Source organism: Mesocricetus auratus, unplaced genomic scaffold, assembly GCF_017639785.1.
Source record: "Mesocricetus auratus isolate SY011 unplaced genomic scaffold, BCM_Maur_2.0 Super-Scaffold_2245, whole genome shotgun sequence".
Taxonomy (NCBI): Eukaryota; Metazoa; Chordata; class Mammalia; order Rodentia; family Cricetidae; genus Mesocricetus; species Mesocricetus auratus.
Genome location: NW_024429180.1, coordinates 46,174,372 through 46,197,126, shown reverse-complemented (window position 1 = coordinate 46,197,126; position 22,755 = coordinate 46,174,372). Strand labels below are relative to the sequence as shown.

Below are 22,755 nucleotides of genomic sequence, written 5' to 3'. Positions count from 1 at the left end.
AGATTCACTCAACAAAATCAGCACAGATTCACTCTGGATGTAATTGACCCGGCAGAGCAATGTGACACTGACTTTAAAGACATAGTCTGAGCACTCTCCGTGATCTGAAAGAGAAGCTGGTTTAGAACTCAGGGAGTGAGGCACTTGCCAAGCATAGGAGTTTATTCCCAGCACTACAGAAAGAGAATGGAGAGGAGGAAGGCAGGGGGAAGGGGTTATGGGGGGAGAGTGCCTTAAGCAACCTTACTGTAAAAGATTAAGCAATAAAGCAGTTTTACATAGTATTTTAAAGAACTGATACAAGAAACAAAATTGGTAAATCTATAAACTCCCTATGAAAGGTTTATAGTTGCTGAGATAATTTTCCAGTGACTTTGGGGTCACTGCTAGAATAGTGATCTGAAGGTGGTGCAGAGAAATACACCCAGGAAGGAGCACACAAGGAGAGAACAAACTATTTTCTAAAACGTGAAAAGACAGATACAGGACGTGAAGGAGCGAGCGACAAACCCCAGTGGAAGCCCCGGCCTAGGACTAGCAAAGGTGTAACGGCTGAAGAAGGAAGATTGAAAAAAACCTAAATCCTCAGATCAAAAGATCATAAAAGTAAAACCACATCTAGACCAGAGGGACAGATCTGAGAAGCATCAAGAAGGACAGCTAGCCTGCCCAGGAGCAGCAGTGAGCCTATCAGCAGAGTCCCAACGCAGCAAGAGATGCTGTAGGACAGGAAGTCTCTGTCACACATGCTACGTGCAGCTACACTAGTGTTGGGGACTAAGGGAAGAAGGAAGTTAAGGTCAGCATTCTGGGTGGGTTTATGCTTACTTGACACAACCTAGAGCCATCTGAGAGAAGGGAGCCTCGATTGAGAAAATGCCTCTATGAGATGAGGCCGTAGGCATTGTCTTCATGAGTAATTGATGGAGGAGGGGGCCAGCACATGGTGGGTGGTGCCACCCTTGAGCTGGTGATCCTGGGTTCTGTAAGAAAGCAGACTGAGCAAGCCACGGGGAGCAAGCCAGAAAGCAGCACCCTCCAAGGTGCTCCTGCCTCCAGGTTCCTGCCTTGGTTTCCCTTGGTGTACTGTGATTCTGTGTATGTAAGCTAAATAAACCCTTTCCCCTGCAGGGTACTTTTGGTCATGATGTTTCATTAAAGAAATAGGAGCCCCAACTAATACAGTCAGACACAAAGAACATAAAAGATCTCTGTAGATTTTTGCTAAAAGAAATGTTCAGATTATTTAAGCAGAAAGAGATGTAATTCACATGATAATGATTTTCATACTCTCTCTAGGAAACACAGAACACAAAATATATAGGACAAGGTTTATTATATTTCTCAGAATATCTTACCTCTTGACTAGTTACTTCTTGTGCTAATAAAAGGAAAAACTTAGGCATACATGTACATGTGCACACATTTGTATCTGTGTGTACACACATGAACACACACACACACACACACATCTACATACATTAAAACCCAGCACAAATGTATTCTCTGAGATAATGGCAGCCAGCACACACAGGCCCTGCAGAGCTTGGGCTAGATGGGGTCCCAGAGCTAAGTGGACAGGAACTCCCATACCTAGCCAAAAAGCCATCTCCAATTGATAACAGCTCAAAAATAAAAAAAAAATTTGTTTTCCCCAGTGGAGTCTCACTGAGTATGCAAACCACACTTAAGGGCAGACCCTATGTCCAGCAGTAGATGGCCAGCTCTAAAACAAACTCAATGGTATTTTTGTAGATTTTTTTAGTTGTTTTTGGTTTTTAAAGATGCCGTTTCTCCGTGTAGCCCTGGCTGTTCTCTATAGACCAGGCTGAACTTGAACTCACAGAAATCAGCCTGCCTCTGCTTCCCAAGTGCTGGGATTAAAGGCGTGCACCACCACAGCTCAGCTGTTTGGACATTTTTACCATTACTGTTTTTTTGCATGTATATTATGGTTTCTGGTTTTGTTTTGTTTTTTTAAGGTTTTAGTGTATGTATGTGTTTTTTGTTGTTTTGTTTTATTTTATTCTGGTTTGTTTGTTTGTTTAATTTGCCTGTTTGTTTTCTACAAGAAGAAAGCATGGAGTTGGAAGAGTGGGGAGGTGGGGAGGATCTGGGAGGAGATGAGGGAAGGGAAACCATAACCAGAATATGTTGTGTGAAAAAGTCTGTTTTCAGCAAGAGAGAGTTACTCGGGCTAGTTTCTGCTCCTCTCCTCTGTGCCATATTATTTATTTGCTCTTGTTTGTGTTCATCATTTAAATTTATGTTCCTTTATTTTGGGGATGTGCAAACATAACATGACCCTATTCAAGAGGCTTATTGCAATAAATGTCTCGCTATTTCTACCGTGTTATCTTTCCACATATGTCTGTGAGAGAGCAAACCCATTGATTTATGACCTATCCTTCCTGTGTTTTTCCCCCACAAATGAGCAAATATGCATATATTTTCTTATTTCTCTTTTGCTTTACAAAAACAAAACAAAGCAAAACTGTTTTCAGTGGAGGTCACCTTAACCCACTGACTTTGTTTCGAGGTTTTAAGTCTCAGGAGTCTGAAACATCGCATCATTTCTTTTTTCACTCTCAAGTGTTTGCTGTGGACGATTTTTGCAAATTTTCTTGCCCTGACCTCAGCAACATTTAAAGATATTTACTAGGTGGAACATGGGGAGGACTGTCAGGACTGTCCACTTACAGAGTGCAGATGTGGCCTGACACCAGACAGAATGTTAGATGGTGCCACCTCCAAAATGATGGGTGGGGAGTCCTAGTTGGAGATGGCAGCTACTGTAAGGACTTTCTCTGAATAAACATACTTCATAGCTGCCTAAACTCCTTACTGCTTGTACCAGGCCCCACGACAGCCCTGATGGGTTGGCCTGTCATTCTGTGTGGTTAAGGGAGGATATTTTTAATGGAGACTCTAGAATCCCCTACACAGACTCTGCTACTCAGCGTTTTAAAGCCACACTTTGAACTTCCCCTCCCCCATTCCCTTGTATTTTCACCTAAGTTGAAAGTGTTAAAAAGGACACGGTCAGGGACAATAGCTTTGTCCTTCCCTGGAGGCCTTCCCTTGACATGGGCTATGATCCCATAGTTCTTCATGACTGTGAATCTTCAGACCATACCCTACCACAGAACTTTCCAGGCCTTCTTCTCTGAGGGGTTAGTTCTTCTCCTAGGTGTGTCTACCCTGCTATCCACAGGCTACATGCAGCTATAAGAGGCCAAGAAGAGCTACAAATGAGGCCCAATACAAAAATCACTAATTTACTTGGAACATTATGAAATGTTTTGAGTTTGTTTTGTAACTCAGTTGCCTGAACTTTGTATATGATGTCACAGTGTCAGGGTTGAGATGGTCTAGACGCAATGGTGGTGTTCATCATATTTTTGTTTTGAAGGTTTAGCTATCAAACAACCTAATTGTATGTGTACATTTCTTTTAGACTGTGGAAACAGACACTAAGTCCACTGAGCTACAGAAACCAGAGGGAACCCTGTTATCCTTTAACCAGTGTGCAAAGAAGCCTCTTATGCAATCGGTTATCTGGGATTTTCTCCCTTGGGGAATTTTGTTGCTCAGCAAGTAGCTGTTGGGATGAAGCTTTATGGGCTTGGAGTCCTGGTAGCCATCCTCCTCTGTGAGCAGCATGGCTTCGCCTTTCAGAGGTAACACCAGGGTCCTAGACAGAGCTGGCTCCTTCTTGATTGTTTACCCCTTACTGGGCAGAAGCAGTGCCCTGGGCGGGGGAGCAGAGGGTGAAGGCCAATTCTTTCAGAGACTTAGGGTTAATTTCAGGATGATGGGGTGACCCTAGATTTTTTTCATTTTCTGCTCTCATTTTTACCAGTGTGATGATGAGTCTATTCAGTGGCTATGGAAATTAAATGTGTAAATGGAATGAATTACTGGGACCTTCCCATATCACATGATTTTCTGTCTAAATACATAGATACAGCAACTAAGTAGATGAACTATTTATTTTCATCTTGTACATAGAGCACAGGAGGGAAAGGAGGGTAGAAATGTGAAATGGATCTGGACTGTGCACAGTCAGTGAGCATAGACTATGAAAGGAGGGTGAGTTACAATGGACATATAGGGGATCTTAGCTATTTCCTCATTTGCTTAGTAGAGAGATTTCCTGAGGATATTTGGCTGTAAACTTCTCAGAGAACAAATGAATGCACATTAGAGCATACATAATACATGGAGTAGCAGTTGCAGCATACATGTCACGTTATAATTGACTAGTCAAACCTAAGCTTTAAAATTTACATATATAATTTAGAAATTGTCTTACTTTTTCTTTATTTTGTTTCTATAACCCTTTGTAGATGTCCTTGAGATAGGTCCTTGTCTCCCCTTACTGAATCACAGTGAGAAATGGCACCTGAACATAGTATAGGTGGGAAAATTCTACCCATAAAACCATTTTCTGTGTCGTAAAACCCATCAAATAATCAATCATTCAGGGAATATTGTATGCCCGGAGCTGTGTTTATAATAGCTGGTTGATTCTGTTTTGTTCCATGTGATTGTCAAGTGCCAACAGTAAATTCCATTGTGAAGAGTGGTTGCCAGTGAGTTGATATAAGGATTGGAATTACTAGAACAATTGTTGCTCATACGTCTATATTTTACTAGTAGTCAAATAAGTATGATTTTAAGATCTTTGTTGGTTCTAATATTCCATAACTTGGTGACTGTCTTTTGTTAAAAGAAAGGCGGGTTGAAGGAGCAAATCTGATAACGCCATCTCCACGTTGCTTATCGTAGAGGTAACATCATCGACTATGAGGGGAAAGGGAGGAAATCCATTGTTATTTAGGACTGTGTTTGAGTCATATGCCCGGCAGTTTAACCAGATAAGACTACCCGGAAACTGTTTAGCCCCTGTGCGTACCTGGAGGACCACATGTGAGAGGGGTAGAACAAGCTGCCTCCTGGACACTAAAGCAGCTCTGGCTCTGAACCCCTCACCCTTGCTTTAGAAGTAACATGAGCCGCACCCCAATATTTCTGAGCTCTGCTTTCTCAGGAGTGGCCTACTTCCACACCTAAAAGAGAGATCTAATTTCACTCAGAGTGGCAGCCTTTGATAAGTCCTTATTTCTGGGGGTTAGAATTTAGATCTTTCTGGAAAGCAGAAACCAGCTGGCATTTCCCTGAAGCCCGTTCTTTGTTGCTGTTTTCTCGCCGTGACCATTTTCCTAATAACAGTTTGTGTTCGAGTAATCTCCTCGTGGCTGATTTGTAGGTGCATTTTGATAGCCCTCATCAGTGAAATACCCTGGAACCGTAACAAGAAAGCAGCTTTTTAAAAGGCATAAATAGCATATGCCGCAGAGGAAGACAACTGAAGTCCACATTTCCATATTCAGTTGATTTTATGAGGCCAGATACTAGAAATGGTAAAATAAAATACTAGCAAGAATCTTGTAAGCAAAGTCATTAATTGTATTGCGCAATGATTATCTGAGTGCAGCTGGTCAGCCCAGGCTACGGGAAAAGAAAAAGGCGAAACATGGATGGAAAAGAGAAGGGTCTAGAGAGGATGCATGGAGGGCATCACAGACCACAGCACGTGTTCTTTTTGTTGCCATCGTGTTCTGGCTGGGTACCAGACACCAGGTATTCTCTTTCAGTTATTAGTTCCACTGATGACATTATTTTCATCTCAAGGTACAAAACACCAGTGGCCCACCAAACACTGTAAAACATAACATCACATCCTGGGACTATCCATCTATTTATCTACCATCTACCCATCTATCATCTCTCTGCCATCTATCTCTATCAATGTGTCTATCTATATATCTCTAATATATCATTTGTCTTTATCAGTCATCCATCCATCCATCCATCCATCCATCCACTTATCTATCATTTATCTATTAACTATCTCCATCTGCTATCATTGTGTCTATCTACCTATGTACCTAGGGATCTATCATCTGTCTATTCATCCTCTGTGCTTATATTTCTATTTTTTCCTAAGTTTTTCCTAAAATATTTCTTGTGCAAATGCTGTAATTATAACTTAAGAGATTCAACAAAATACACCTTTAGTTTTCATCTATAATTGTCCCTGGACATTCTGCATAGTGGGCTTATTTTTCCTCCCCGATGCGCAGAAGGTCAGAAATGGCTTTTCAGCCCACTGTGAAGTAACTGACAGACATTGGATTATATGAAAATACAAAGTGACTCCATTCAGAAGTCAGAATACCATCTCCAGTAAAGGCACTGCTCAAAATTTTCAGCCTTTCTTTTTAAAAGAAAAACTTCAGGTTTATTCAGTGAGTCAGTTAACCGGAGTGAAGAGCATCTTGCAAATTCCCCAGCACTGGAAACGTGTTCAGAGGACGCCATCTTGTTAGATACAGAAAACGGGCTTGCCGGAACAGAAGAGTGTGGCTTATTGACTGCCTGCGTGCTATTTCAGCTGGTCTAACCATCTGTGACTGGCTCAACCTCAGCTGCTATTTGAAGCTGGCTCAACCTCAGCCACTGGGAACACAGAGCCAAAAGCAGACAAGAAGACTCCTAAGTTAGATCTTGCTTGTTTGTTGGCCTGCATGCGCAACCAATTTGAATTCTTGTAGCCAACCCACTCATAAGACTCTGGCTCTTCTTCGTGATTTATCTCACACAGTAGAATTGTATCTGTTTCTGGCCAGGAAGTAGACTGTGAGGTAGAGATTGACATGCAGACGGTTTCTAGATCAGTGGAGGAATGAGGGAAGTGAGTTTGGGGTGGGGGAGTGGGGAGGGTGTTGAACTGTGATGCTGTCACCACAGATGTGCTGCTAAGATGGACCACCACCCCTCCTCCGTGTCCCCGCCACATGGGTGCAGTTTTGATTTTTCCCATCAGGGCTGCTGAGAAGGAAGATTCGGATCCTTCCCCCAATACACACATTATGATAGCTTTTGCCTTAGGACCAACAAACCATGTGGGGGCTATGCCAACTCCTAGTATGATCACTGTGATTGCACATTTGGGGACTAGGGAAATCCTTACCAGATTTGGGAATCGAGTGCCTCCATTTGATTTGGACTTAGTCTAGGACTCCAGATGCCAGTGTGGAATATCAGTGTGAACCCTGCAGCCAATAGCCCTCAGAAGTTTGCAGGTCTCCTTTGTGTGTGTGCGGTGTTCAGAGTAGCTTGAGTTAACTCTTGCTGAAAGGAGTCAGACCTCTTTAGACCAGTGTCTCTCAACCTTCCTAATGCTGTGGCCCTTTAACACCCTTCTTCATGTTGTGGTGACCCCCAACCATAAAATTATTTCATTGCTACTTCATAACTGTAGTTTTGCTACTGTTATGAGTCATAATGTAAACATCTAATATTCAACCACTTAAGGGGTCATGACCCATAGGTTGAGAACTTCTGCTTTAGCCACTTCTTACAGTGTCGGAGTGTCTTCTGGGAGTGTCTGAATCCTCCTTCTGGCAAGAAAGTCTGGAAACTAGACAACGGATTATGACTTTTGGTTGTGGTAGCTTGTCTTCAGTCCCTCTCGCTGCTCATCTTTGACTTATTTTGATTGTAAAGATTGAGAAATAGTTTTATTGGCTATTAGTGTGCCCTGGCCCTGGGAATGTTGTGTTCTCTTCACCCTGGAGCTCACTGAAGGTCATGTCTTTTTGGCTACTGCTCCAGCTTTGCTATTCATTAGGGCACTTGTGGCCAGCTTGTTGCTGACATGTGAGCCATGCCACCATGAAACTGACAGTACAAGGGTCTCATCAGCTCTGCTGCTATCAGGACGCTCCAGTCTGTGGCAGAATGGCTTACACCAGCTCTCTGAATCTACTCCACGTCACTGCCTGGCTTCCAGGACAGTTTCAAGGTTAAAGTCATAGCCTGGCAGTGCAAATGCCGGGCATGACAGTGAGGGAAAGTTTCCTAAGGGAGTGCTTTTGGCCATGCTAATGGATTTGACATTCTAGTTAGATCCTTGGAGAGGGTCCTGCCTTATTGCTAGGGTGGTTTTAGGCTCTACGGGAAAACAAGGGCTTGTACTAACTAAACTAAAAGTAGCAGAATTAAAGCAGGGTCAGGGGCAACTATTCATAGAATGAGCCATGTTAAGATAAATATATTGTGCTAGAGTGGTACTCTGTTATAGCAATAAGGGACAAAGAGGGAGGTCCCACAGCCATGGTTCTTTAGTCAAGGAAGGTTTTAATGTTTTGTATTTGTTTGTTTTTTTAACTGATTAAATAAAATGCTAAGATTTCTCTTATTTTTATTTTTTTAGAAGAAAGAAGTTAGAGAAAAAAACATTGAAATTGTGCCTCTAGAAGAAAACTCTCCTTAGTGTGTCAGTGGCCATTATTTCATGCATTTCTTATTCATTTATGTCTCTATCTAATAGTTCTACGTCAGTTGAATAACCTGATTATTTTTGAAACTTTTTAAAACTGCCTTTCTTTCTTTAGTCTCTCTCCCTACCTCCCTCCCACTCTCCCTCCTTCCCTCTCTCCTTTTCCTTCCTTCCTTCCTTCTCCCTCCTTCCCTCTCTCCTTTTCCTTCCTTCCTTCCTTCTCCCTCCTTCCCTCGCTCCTTTTCCTTCCTTCCTTCCTTCTCCCTCCTTCCCTCGCTCCTTTTCCTTCCTTCCTTCCTTCTCCCTCCTTCCCTCGCTCCTTTTCCTTCCTTCCTTCCTTCTCCCTCCTTCCCTCGCTCCTTTTCCTTCCTTCCTTCCTTTGTTGTTTGTTTTGTCTCTCTATATAGCCAGCCTTGGCTGGCCAGGAACTCACAGAGATATGCCTCCCTCTGCCTCTCAAATGCTGGGATTAAAAACTTGAGCCATCATACCCAACTAGACCTTTCTTCTTAAAACAACTGTAATTAACTGGGCATGGTGATGAATACTTTATTCCCAGCACTGGGAAGGCAGAGGCTGGCAGATTTTTGTGAGTTTGAGGCCAGCCTAGTCTACATAGTGAATTCTACAACCGCCAGAGCTACATAGCGAGACCCTGACTCAAAAATAAAATAAAAAAAAAACACTTGTAATATGTACAAGACCCAAGGTTTGATGGCTGCAATGAAAAACAAATCATATTTGCCCTCTCTTTTTCTCAGATAGTAATGCAAGCTGCAACTCACAATATGTTCCTTGTTTATTCATAACTTTCTCCTGCTTTAAATACATACTGGTTTTCTTTTCCTTTTCTAAATTATTGTTTCAAAAATAAGACCGTATTTCAGTTTGTATCATCTTGTTTCACTCCCTTACAACACATCATGAAAATCACCTCCCAAGTTAACTGTTATAAGCCGAACTCATTCCTTATAACTGGAAAACACCCCAGGATATCTGCAAGCATGTTTCCAGTCATTGACACTTTGAATAATGATTCAATACATAGCCTTAAACATATGCCCTTAAGCAGCAGTTGAATGGATTATGCTAAACCTCTACTAGGGATTGACATAAAATTCCCCAGGCTTTTCCTCTTTTAGCAATGTCCAAAATTCAGAATAACTTTATCAATTCTCCAAACATAAGCATCCTCTACCCTATTGTCAATCATGCTTCTCTCCTTACTCCTAGTTACTATGAGATGAAGTCCAAATTTATCAGCATGCTTCAAAATCTTCTCTATGGAAGGACTTCCTGAGACTTTTCCATCCTCGATGCCTTTTATGTGAGAAATTTTTATGTGGCCCTCAGTATATAGGTCTATGAAATGGTTTTATGAAGCAAGCATCTACCAAAAATAAGTCATAAAGAAATTTGTTTTAAAATAATTTTTCAGTGTATACAGAATCTTATTGTTTAAAAAAGATGAAAAAAATTGCAAACTAATGAGATGGAGGTGTTTACTTTTACATGAAGGAGTAGATGCTGCTGGAACATTTGATACTGAAGGATACAGAGTATTTTCAACTTCTCCACGTTAATCAGTATTTTGATATTTTTGCAATCAATGCTGAGAATTCTGCTTCACATAAATACTTCCTGCAAAATGAGAGAAGTATGTTAGAACCATTTCAGAAATTGTTGAGATTTCTGTCCTAACTGCAAGCCAAAATTCATTTAATGGCAGTTTATGATAGTCAAGTCAGTGACTCCACGGCAAGTTTTAAAATCAGATATTCTAACACCATACAATCCGTAGATGACACTAGCATGTGGATGCTGGGGGAGAGGGGTAAAAGACGTATTTAAACTCTTTGTTTTCAGTCATTAAACCTTGGGTTTTTAACGAGCAGAAACCCACATGTGCACTGAGGTTGGTAAAAATAGAATCCGGAATCTGAGTTGAGCGTTTCAGGCCAACCCATTGGAAATGCATAGTGTGGCAGTGCAGAGCTCATGTGTCAGAGCCACAGCAGCAGGGAAGTCATGTCATGCCACACAGGACTGTGCTACCACAAACACCCTGGATTCATCTGTTGTTTGGCTGTAAATTAATTTTTGGTCTTCGTGCATTCAGAAACCTTTTACTGCCGCCAGAGTTTTAGGAGCTCTGCACTCAAGTTACATGGCCTCAGAGCCACCCATGGTCTAAGAGATAGAGATGCAGGAGAAGATTAACACAACGTCCTAAACTTGTTTCTGTTTAGTCACCATCTGTTCCCTTCTCTGAACACCCACGTATTAAACTCGGAAGAATGAGCAGGTTGCCATTTCCCCAGCAGAGCCCTATAGCCTCCTCTGTCCAACCTCAGTCTATCTTAGCCCAGCATTCCTTCTGTCTTAGTTAGGGTGAATCACCAGGACCCAAATAACCTACAGGAGAAAGGGTTTATTTGGCTTATATATCCCAAGTCAATATCCAATGAGGGAAGCCAAGGCAGGAACTCAAACTGGGGAAGAAACTTGATGCAGAGGCCATGGAGGTGTGCTGCTAACTGGCTTGCTTCCCCTGACTTGCTCAGCCTGCTTTCTTATAGAACCCAGGACCACCAACCCAGGGGTGGCCCCACCCACAATGAACTGAGCTTTCTGCCATCAGTCACTGATTAAGTAAATGTCCTACATGCTTGCCTACAGCCCCATCTTAGGGGGGCATTTTCTCAATTGAGGTTCCCTCCTCTCAGGTGACTACAGCTCGTGTCAAGGTGACATAAAACTATCCAGCACAGCTTCTATGGAGACTTTGCTAATGACCCCCCTCCCCAAAGTTATTATAACCTCTTCTGTACTTACATAGTTCTTGGTGCAGTTCTTTAATAAAAATCTTTTATTCAACGTGTTTTTAGGGAGCTGGAGAATGGTTCAGAGTTTAAGAAGACTTGCTGCTCTGGCAGAGGATTGGAGTTTGGTTCCCAGAACCTACAGGGGCAGTTCACAGCCACCTCCTACTCCAGCTATAGGGAACTCAGGGTCCTCTTCTGTCCTCTGTGGGTATGCATTTATACACACACATATGCATGCACATACACAGGCACACATGCACGCACGTGCGTACATACACAGAGAGAGGGAGAGAGAAAGAGAGAGAGAGACAGAGACAGAGACAGAGAGACAGAGAGAGGCACGGAGAGGGAGAGACAGAGACACAGAAAATAAATCTTAAAAAACAAGTACTGACGGGAAACTGGCTTACCCCTCACTCAGTTCCTTCTAGTGCCATCATCTTACATTATCTTTCCACATTTGCCAAAGCTGAGAAGCCAGCACTGGTTGGCCATTGTTCACTAAGCTCCAGGGTTTAAGAAACAATTGTGCTTTTTCTATCAACATCCTCCTTGTGTTCCAGGCTCTTTGGTCCCATTGATGATGCCCACTGTCTTCAGTATCATTTGCCCCGGGTTTTAGTTATTTCATTCAGAGGACATATCTGATGCTTATTTCCCCAACTCAACTGGAACCAAAGTCTAAGTTTTTTCAAAATTGTTTCATTATGGTTATTGCTATTTTGAGATAGTGTTTTCCTGCTACTTCAGACTGGCCTTGAACTCATGAAGCCCAGGCTTGCTGAGAACCTGCAATCCTTCTGGCTTAGCCTCCTGGATGCAAGGTTGCCGGCTTATACTACCACACCCAGCTCTAAAGGTTAGTTTTAAATAAAGCAAGGAGGAAAATATTTTTTCTTATTTAAAAAGCAGGTATTTTTGTATTTCAATGAAAATATTTGTCCGAAAATAAAAGAAACACCTCTCCTTTGGAAAATGCCCCTGGCATAGCTTGATTTTAATTTAATTATCACAGTTCTTTCAATGTTACCCAGAGGATACTGTAAACTTAATAACCGTATTATAGGTAACATATGCCCTGCATATGTACAATTCCCCAACCCCTGCTTTCTTTTTCTCTTCATATAATTTTCTCCTACAGCAAAATCGGATGGTGAACTGCAGAAATGAATCTGCTAAGAAATCCTCCCTCTCTGAGAAAATGGTTTACAAACATAAATAAACTTGATACTGAGTCACACTAACATATTCTCCAGTCTGTACAAGTCAGGGAGGGAGGGAGGGAGGGAGGGAAGAAATACAGAATAAAGAAAGGTAAAAAGCCCAGAGGCAAAACATAGAAGAAATGAAACAGGTTAATTTACGTTAGAAAAGCTGGCTAAAAACAAGCCAAGCTAAGGCTGGGCACTCATAAGTAAGAATGAGTCTCTGCATGTTTATTTGGGAGCTGGGTGGCGGGCCCCCAAGAATAAGAAAAAAAGGTGAAAAGCGAAGGTGTTGGGTATCTTTGGGAGGAAACTGCTTACAGAGGCCTCCAAGAATGTCAGTAAAGTCTCTCTGTGTCTTTCTCTTCTGGCGGAGACTTGTGGAGGTGTTTGAGACAGGCCTGGAGCTTGTTTGGTAGCCCAGGCTGGTCTCAGGATTGTTTCTTCCCAGCCTTGAGGGTGCTTGGGATTACAGGGTGCATCATAACGTACATGTGGATATCACGTGCCCCTCTGTACCTGGCTTATTTCACTTAACATAATCTGTTATCATACATGACAGAACCTCATTCTTTTTAAAAACTGTTTTCCTTTAGACTTTGTACTTATGTGTATGAATGCTTTGCCTGTATGTGTGTGTGTGTGTGTGTGTGTGTGTGTGTGTGTGTGTGTGTGTGTACCATGCACATACCTGGTGCTCTGGGCATTTTATCTTCCAGAACTGGAGTTAAACATGGTTGTGAGATATCTGGATGCTGGGAACTGAACCTGGAGCCTCTGTAAGAGCAACAGGTGCTCTTAGCCACTGATCCATCTCTATAGGCCTTAGATCTCCCCTTTAAAAGACCTACCTATTTTATTCTATGTGCATGAATGCTTTCCCTGCCCTGTATGCATGTGCACCGTGCTCATGCCTGGTACCTGAAGAGATCAGAAGATGTCAGATCCCCTAGAACTAGAGTGACAGATGGTTGTGGGCTGCCATTTGTGTACTGGGAATTGAACCCAGATCCTCAGCAAGAGCAACAAATGCTCTTAAGCACTGAGCCATCTCTCCAGCCCCAAGGATCTCATTCTTTTTTAATGACTGGGTATTATTCCATTGGGTGTGTCTATGTATTTACCAATTTTCTCTATTGACTTATCCACTGATGGACACTCAGATTGACTCCACAGCGGTGAGGAGTACTGAAAAAACAAAACAAAACCGAGAATGTGCTCGTCTCTCTGACATGCTAATGTCATTTTTCCTATCCCCAGCAGAATTGTCAGATCATATTATAGCTCTGTCTGTAATTTTTTGAGCAAACTCTGCGCTGCTTTCCATAATGGCTCTACTAATTCATACTCCCAGGGACAGCAAAGTAGAGTTCTGCCTTCTCCATGTGCAAAAAGAAGTCTTTGTGCTGCACACACGTCTGCACACACAGGAAGGAGAGGAGAGAGGCCAGTGCTCTGCAAACCTGAGAGCTGTGGTTATCTAGGAGTACAGACTATGAGAGATTCTGTTGACCTTTCACACGGAGTCTACCTATGTCCTAATACTCGTGTTTCTGTCTTAGTGATCTCAAAGCTCCTTCAATAAAATGTCATGCCATTTTCACATTGCTATTTAACCCAAACCCTGTTTTCCTCCCCAGTGGCCAGGTTTTATCTGCTCTTCCCAGAACCTCTAGGCAAGTTCAAGTTCTTCAGAATGTTACTACAACCTATGAGGTAATGTCCTCTAACTTACATTTACATTAGCTTTATTTTTTTATTTTTTATTTTCGGTCTGTGTGCATTGTAAAGAGTGTTCCCCCTCTAGTCTATCTACATGTATGTAGCCATAACCACATGACCTTTTGCTTCCAGAATCAAGCCTCTAGCTGTGTGATTAGCTTTTCAGCCGCTTTCATGGTATGGACTCGAAGCTGTAAGCGTGTAAGCACAAAGTTGTTCAAAGGTATCAGAAGTTTGACAGTGTTTTGCTTGTAGAACAGTGGTTCTTAGCCACGGAGTGGACACATAAGCTTTTATTAAAATGTCTTCTTCCTGGATTCCATCTTCCCAGGAAGTCTGAGGTGTGGAAGCCTGGCAGACAGTGGAGAATGAATGAATGAATGTGTTTGTTAGTGTTCTCTAAGAGATAGACGTCAGATCAGTTTGGAGGCGCAAGCAGTAGGGAGTGCTTGCTAAGGATGAAGAGGAGGGAGGGAACTGGAGGCAGTGGAGGTACCTTAACTGGGGCAGGGGTGAAGGATAGGGGGTGGGGGAGGGTGGGGAGGTGGGGGGGGTGGGCTGGGGTAGAGGATGACTCTGCAGGAAGGCAGGTCCTGATGGTCCTGATGGTTCTCAGACTGCAAAGCAGTTCCCATGTCAGGCAGGGGCAGCTGCGAGTACTTCTTTAGCAAAATCCTTTGTTACAAGAATCCTCTGGGAGAAATGGTTCTGCATGAAAACCCTCACAGTGTGCAGATGGTGTGAGTACCATGGGCAGCGTGGCCTCAGCCTGAGGGGAATCACACTGCTGGCCACCAGGGATCACCTGTACCTCCGGCAGGAGCAGAACTGAGTGGGACATGTTCAAGGCTTTTTCACAAGATAAAAATGAAATATCTCCAAAGAGAGGGTAAAAAAAAATCTCAAGCCGGGCGGTGGTGGTGCACGCCTTTAATCCCAGCACTAGGGAGGCAGAGGCAGGCGGATCTCTTTGAGTTGGAGGTCTACAGAGGGAGCTCCAGGACAGCCTCCAAAACAATACAGAGAAACCCTGTCTGGAAAAACCAAAAAAAAAAAAAATCTCAAACTTTATTTCACTTTATTCTGTTAACTTATCCTTTAGTTTCACTGTTTAGTTAGCTTACAAAACAGCTGAGTTTCCTTGTGACATTTTCATACATGGTTCACAGTACTGTGATCTCATTTTAGACAAACTAGCTATTATCCTTAATTGGCTCATATTTACAAAGAAAATAATAACATCTGCCTGGTTGATATCAAAGTGGTATTCTAATGAACAAAGGAAATGAGTCTGAAAGCACTTTGGAGAAGTGCTATAAAATGAGAAAAATGTAAATACTCAGAGGCATTAGATGAAAGAAAGAGACACTAACGTGATGATAATATCAAACACATGCAATCTTTTTTTCTTTTCTTTTTTTTTTTAAGACAGGATTTTCCCTGTGTAGCTTTTTAGACCAGGTGACCTCCAACTGACAGGGACCCACCTGCCTCTGCCTCTGCCTCCTGAGTGATGGGATTGAAGGTGTGTGCCACCACCACCCAACTGAAACACATGGAATCTTTATTAAGCAAAATCAATGTGTAATCAAACCGGAGAGAATTTCATTTTTCTTTTAAACACCTGAAGTATATATCCAGCTCCTCAGCAGCGTCTGGGGTGTTCCAGGGCCTATTTGGAAGCTAGAATGACAGTGAATAAAAAGCACTTCCTAAGCCGGGCGGTGGTGGCACATGCCTTTAATCCCAGCACTCGGGAGGCAGAGGCAGGCGGATCTCTGTGAGTTAGAGGCCAAGCTGGACCGACAGCCTCCAAAACAATACAGAGAAACCCTGTCTCGTAAAAACCAAAAAAAAAAAAAAAAAAAAAAAAAAGCACTTCCTGCCAGTTGGGTGTTGATAGTCCTGTGTGTGAAGTGGAGACTGTGGCTGAGACGTGTCCTTGTCACAGCCCTTTTAGAGACGTGGCTTTCACGGGCCTAGCTACAGATGCAAAGCGTGTGAACAATTCCGCATTCAATTTACCAATTTCCCCCTGGAAACTGCAGGTCGTTCTCTGGCAGCCAGTGACCGCTGAATTCATTGAAAAGAAAAAAGAAGTCCATTTTTTTGTGAACGCGTCAGATGTGGACAGTGTGAAAGCCCATTTAAATGTGAGCAGAATTCCATTTAGGTGGGTTTCCTTTGCTATGTCCTTTCAACAGCTGTGATAAATGTGCGTTTGACTAAGAAATGGTATAGCTGCTTTTGTGGGAAATTGAGTGTATTAAAAATGGTGGCGTGGTTGGTAGTCTCTGAGAGACTGGGGACAAGACCTAAGACCCAACTCAGTGACAAGTGGTTTAACCACTTATCACTTCAGTCCTTTGTCTGAATTGGGACTTGGGGGTCTTCAGAACCTCCCCTTCATTCTCTAGTCCTAGACCTAATGAGCAGAACTCATTCACTGCGGGAATTTGTCTCCTTATTTCAATAAAAAAAAAAAAAAGAAAAAACTGACTAAAGAAATCCGGGGAAAGAAGGAAAGTGTACTAGTCAGGGCTCTCTGGAGGAACAGAACTGACAGAATGAACATACATGCATGCATGCATACATACATACATGCATGCATACATACATACATATATACATACATGCGATGGTGGGCATACATGAAAAGAATTTTTTATTTACTTTCATATGCATAGGTGTTTTTCTTGAATATATATCTGTGCGCCATGTGTGTTCCTGGTACCCACAGAGTAGATAAGAGGATTATCAGAGCCCCTAGAACAGACATTCTTCAGTATACTTGGGAGTCCTGAAGACATAGGCGCTAACACCTGTGAGGAAACGCCTCAGCAGTGAGAAGGACGAACTTGTCAGTGAGAGTGTGGGCGAGGAGGCAGAAAGCAAGAGCTCCCTTCTCCCGTGTCGTTTACATAGCCTGCCGCCAGGAAGTGCAGCCCAGACTGGGGAGGGGGGTGTCTTCTGCCTCAAATGATCCAGACTTAGGACCAGTCTTCCTACCTCACCTGATCCAGTTAACCCAAACTTCCTCACAGACAGGCCCAGCTGCTTCGGTTTTTAGCTAATGCCAGATTCAGTCAAGTTGACTAGCAAGAATAGCCATCACAGGAGGGTTTGTTATTGCACATAGTCCATTATGGCAGGGAAAGCATGGTGGCAGGAGCCAGTCAGACTGCATCTGAGGTCACACTGTGCAGTCATAGAGCATCTGGGGTCATATGAGAACTGCCCCCAAATTGTTCATCCCAGCTGACAGATAATTCTGGCTAAGTACTTGCCTAATTAGTAGAGTAAACAAACTAATAGCCTCAATTTTATCTTGCCCCACATTTTGATTTGTAAAAATTTGATCATCTTTCATCATGCAGAACATCTGGGATACATCAGTGAAACACAAGAAAGAAAGGCAGTCTTCCTTTCCTGTGTCTTCACTGAAAACTGAGATGTTCTGAATTAAAGCGGGTGTTCATCAATCTCTATATCCTAGTCAGAGTTCTGTTGTTGTGATAAAACCAAGACCAAAAGCAGCTTGGGAAGGAAAAGGTTTATTTAATCTTACATATTATAGTTCATCATTGAGGGACATTGAGGCAAGAACCCAAGGTGGGAGTTTCAATCAGAAACCACGGGAGAGTGCTGCTTACTGGCTTACTCTCAGGCTCACATTCAGCTGCCTTTGTTAAACAGCCCTGGACCATCAGCCTAGGGAATGCGCCACCCATAGTGGGCTGGGCCTTCCTGCCTCAACCAACAATCCAGAAAATGCCCCCACAGACTTCCCACAAGCCTGCCTGGTGAACGCAGTTCTTCATTGGAGGCTCCCTCTGCCCAGGTGTATCCAGTTGACAACCAAGATGGCCATCATGGCTTTCCTACAAAACACACTGCAGAATCACAGTCAAGAAATAAATAGATTTTGGTAGAGGAGGGTAAGATTGGGTAGTCCTGAAGATGTGCCTCACACGCTCTTCCCAGTGTCCATAGGGCTCTGTTAAAGACGTTTGTGGAGTCATCTTGTCTCCATATACGGTTGTGTTGTTTTACTTGATGAAGTGATCATGAGACTCGCTGGCAACTTTCCCCCAAGCTCACATACTGTGCCTGCAGTGGGCCACGTGGGAAAGCCATCACTGTGCCTGGAAACCACTCACCTTCTGCTTCATCATCAGCATCCTGATGAAGGATGTGGAGGACCTAATTCGGCAGCAGACCTCCAATGACACCGTCAGCCCCCGAGCCTCCTCATCATACTACGAGCAGTATCACTCGCTAAATGAAGTAAGTCACCATACCATTCCTCAAAGGTTCTGTTTTCACTAACCAGCATTGCCATTTCAACCACGAGGAATGATCAAAGAATCGTAACCAACCGAGGGTTTTGTTTGTTTGTTTTTTAAATCACACTTACGTTGATTAATGGTGGTAATTCATCCCTTGCTGATATCTCCTTGGGAAGGTTGCCCCGTCTATTTGATAAACTGGCTCTACAATAGCATGTGTATCTGTGGCTCAGAGTATCTCACACTTCTAGGGATGATGCTGAAGAAAATACTGATTGCTAAGGACAACAGAAAAAAAGAATAGAACTGTTACACTACATTTTATTCTTCTGAGTAGAAACCTTTAAACCATAATGTCTTTGACTGGGTGCTTAAACATTAGCAGGGATCACATCTAAGCTCGGGTAATAAGACTCAGTTATATATTTCATCTTTGAAATCATCTTCTTCTTTCCAGGTGGTTAATCCAGAGCTCAGTCTGCTTCTAGATCCTATGTGCTTGCCTGGTTGATGCAGGCATTACATCTTTACACCCCCACATTATTTCTCTTTAGGTCTTAAATATATCTAGTCTACTTCAGACACTTCTTCCTAACATCTGTCACCTGCAGTGTGTGACAAACTTGATGCAGAGAGGCTAGGCAGGAGTGGCTTGAAAAGCAGATGAATGTGACAATGTGACACCTCTGTGTTGAGTTTGATGGGCAAAGGGGGATGCCTTAACCAGGAGGATGTCAAAACATGCTGTTTAATTATTTTATTCCAGAAAATTATGTTGTCTTACCATATTCCCATGAAAGACTTGGAATGCCAAACAAACAACTCCATGACTGCATTCATTTGCCAGGGATTCCATAACAGAATGACACAGACTGTGTAGAAGTTTGCTTGATCATATTTCTGGAGGCAAGAAACTTAAAACCAAAGTGTTGATGGTCTTTGGTTTCTTCTGAGGCGTCTTTCTTTGGTCTATAGACAGTTGTTTCCTTGTCCTCAAATGGTGTTCTAGTTTTCTTTCTACTGCTGTGATAAGCACCATGACCAAAAACAACTCAGAGAGAAAAGGGTTTATTTGGTTTGTGTGTCCTGGGTCTCAGTTCATCATGTAAGGAAGTCAGGGCAGGAACATAAGGCAGGAAACTGGAGGCAGGAACTGAGCCATGGAGGAGTGCTGCTTTCTGGATTATTCTCTATGGCTTACTTGGTCTGCTTTCTTTGCTACCAAGAACCACTTACCTACCTGGGGGTATCACTACCCCCACTGTGCTGGACTCTCCAATCGCAGTTCATAATCAAGAAAATGTCCCACATACATGCCTACAGACAATTGACGGAGGCATTTGTCAATTAAGGTTCCTCTTCCCAGATAAATCTAGCTTATGACAAGTTGACAAAAACCCAACCAGGACATTTGACTCCTTCTGTCCTTACGTCTCCTTTTAAGGACCCTGGTCAGATGGGTCAGTGCCTCCTTTGAACTTCAGCATGGTCACATTCTATGGTCCTGAGCATCCAGGCTTCAACATACCAGTTGGGGAAATATACTGTACTATCACCACGCTATTTCAGAAAGCATTTTAAATCTCTTCTCTCCCTACTTTAAATCCTTTCTAAGAGGCTCATGGGAAATGTGGTTTTACTCTCAAGAAATTCTTTTATCTCTTCCCTTCTTCTTCTCCTTCCAATAACCTGAACATGCCCTCCACTCAAGATGGTCTATTAACTTCATCAGTGATACTGACTCCATATAACTCTGCTAGAGGAAGTCTGCTGAGCCACCAGTGCTACAATATTAGCTAATCCATGGACTAGCTTCCTTCGGTGTATTCATCCCAGATAACTAACACAGGAAATAGAATTCTATTGAAAAACCCTTCGGTGGTTAAGTCTCCCGACACAATAGAAACCGACAGTGATGGAACTTGATGACAGACATCTCAGGAGCATCTTTGCCCCCACTGTCGGTACAAGAACTCACACATGCTCTTGCTGATTATGCCACCACAAGAGAACCTGAGCTAAATGACACTCCAGTCGTCATCAGTCAGGACGGCTGTGTGAAATCATCACCAGGAAAGGTCTCAGAGATAAAAACCAAAGAGTTGAACATCATGAGTTCAGAAGGTGCAAGAGTATCTGGGAAGTTGGTCTGTATTAAGGAGTGACCAAGTTTGGTCCCAGCTACCCCAAATCAGATGGTAATTCAACACCTGCTTTAAAGGAGTTGCTTTAAAGCCCCAGAAACTATTTCTTCCTCCCACTGTAATTTTCAGAGTCTCAGATTCTGCGGGAATTCTGGGCTGAAGAGGACCCAGAATGAAACCTCATGGTGGAGCTGTGTTCTTCGGCTTACCCCCATATTTGCCCGTTGCCATCACAACAATCTCATTAGGTTTGTGTGGGGAAACAATAATGTTGACATCTTTCCTGAGTAAAAATGCTGCCCAGGTTGCCTTGGTCCTAAAAAGTGAATTTGTAGATGTGTGTGTGCTCACAAGTGTGTGCAAGCATGTGTGTGCAAGTGTCTGTGTATATACACATGCCCATGCATGTGCATGTATTTGGAAGCCAGAGGTCTACATTTGTTATCATCTTCTTTTGTTTTCCACACTATTTTTTGAGACATAATCTCTGAACTCATAGCCCACTGCCTCAGCTAGACTGACTGGCCAGAGAGCTTCAAGGATCTGCCTGACTCTGTCCCTCCCAACAAACCCCTCCTTCCACAGTGTTAGTATTACACGTGGATACTGTAGTGCCCAAGTTTTATACGGGTGCTAGGGATCTGAATTCAGGTCCTCAAGCTTGCTCAGCAACCACTGTAGCAACAGAAATCCCCAGTCCTGAATTTGTTTTTTAAGCCTCATAATGCTAGCTCTAGGATGCCTAGTAAGAAGACCCCACACAGAGTTTCAATGTGATAAGCCTCTAAAAGGAACTCTGGAATGGGGCATGGTGGCTCAAGACCATAACCTTAGTACTCAGAAGACTGAGATGGGGAGATCATAAGTTCAAGGCCACCCTGGGTTACAGAATGAGATCCCATCTCAAAAGACAAAACAACTAAAAGTCCAAGACATAGATCAGTTGCAGAGTGTGTCTATCACATACAAGGCCCTGTGTTTGATCACCAGCAGCAGAAAATGAATAAACAATAATATCTGGGCTGGAGAGGTAGCTTAGCAGTTAAGAGCACTGGCTTCTCTTCCATCTGACCTGGTTTCAATTCCAGCACCCACATAGTGGCTCTGTAATGCCCTCCTTCTGGCCTCCACCAGCATCCAAGTGGTGCACAGAGATAACATAAAATTAATAAAAGCCAATAATTTCCAAGACCACATTTTAAAGATTAACTCTTTGTCCTATGCTTCTTAGAGTCAGTTCACTTTCCCCCTGATACTTAGAACTCAGCAAAACTGTGGTTTTATTTCTTTTTGGCAGAGGAAACATCCCATCTCAAGTGTTTTCAGTTCTCCCCTATACAGAAAATGGAGAGGAGTCTCCTGTCTGCAAGGAAGCTGCCTACTTCCTATGATCAGGGATGTCCTGTGAACTTGTCCTGTGACTAACCTGTGGTTTCTCTTCTCATAGATCTATTCCTGGATAGATGTTATAACAGAACGATATCCTGACATCCTCCAAAAAATCTACATTGGCTCATCCTATGAGAAGTACCCACTTTATGTTTTAAAGGTATGCAAGGAGAGTTGCTTAGAGGGGGATATTAAGTATGCAGTGGTGTTTGCTATAGCTTAGTTCTATTCTTTGAGCTCTGGAAATACTTTTATTTCAGGTGAATCTTAACTTTAATATCCTGCTACTTAGGAAGAAGTAGCCTTTATTTGTTCCTTGAGTGAAAAACACCTCTAGAATCAAACTCACCTGTGTTCGTGTTACATTAGACAACCAGATAAGCCACTTTCTGTGGCTTTCAGTGGTCACACTCATGAAATGATGGGAGTAGTTTGGGCTACTCCTCAAGTCCTTGTTTTATTTTGATGAGCACCACCTCAGATTGGCTAGGAGAGATTGTGTATCTTGAGGTTTTCTTGAACAAACAGTAGCCCAACTTTTGAAACCAAAGTAGGATCTGAACCACCCTCCAGTTGAACACCGGGAGCAGGGCAATGCTTCAGCAATTGCCTCGGTCAGCACACATGTGATGATGTACTTCCAGTTGCAGAATTTTGTGGAAGAGCATTTGATTTTTAAAAATTAGTTAAGTACAAAAATAATTTCAGGATTGTAGTGCAAATTCTAATTGGTCTTAATAATAAAAACCCAGAATCAGATACCAGGGTAAAAGCTGAAACATTAAGCAGACAAAGGAACAAGCCAGAGATACCTCTTAACCTCACCAGCTT

General features: G+C 42.7%; 1 protein-coding gene across 1 annotated transcript in view; it reads left to right on the top strand.

The window, feature by feature from the left end:
• The first annotated feature begins 3,609 nt into the window (after positions 1-3,609).
• Cpb2 (carboxypeptidase B2) overlaps positions 3,610-22,755 on the top strand; it is a 41,931-nt gene continuing 22,785 nt past the window's right edge. The window contains exons 1-5 of the mRNA XM_005070961.4: positions 3,610-3,680; positions 14,021-14,096; positions 16,151-16,275; positions 18,281-18,389; positions 21,983-22,084. Of these exons, the coding sequence (XP_005071018.1) occupies positions 3,610-3,680; positions 14,021-14,096; positions 16,151-16,275; positions 18,281-18,389; positions 21,983-22,084 (483 nt within the window). The remainder of the gene's footprint in view (positions 3,681-14,020; positions 14,097-16,150; positions 16,276-18,280; positions 18,390-21,982; positions 22,085-22,755) is intronic.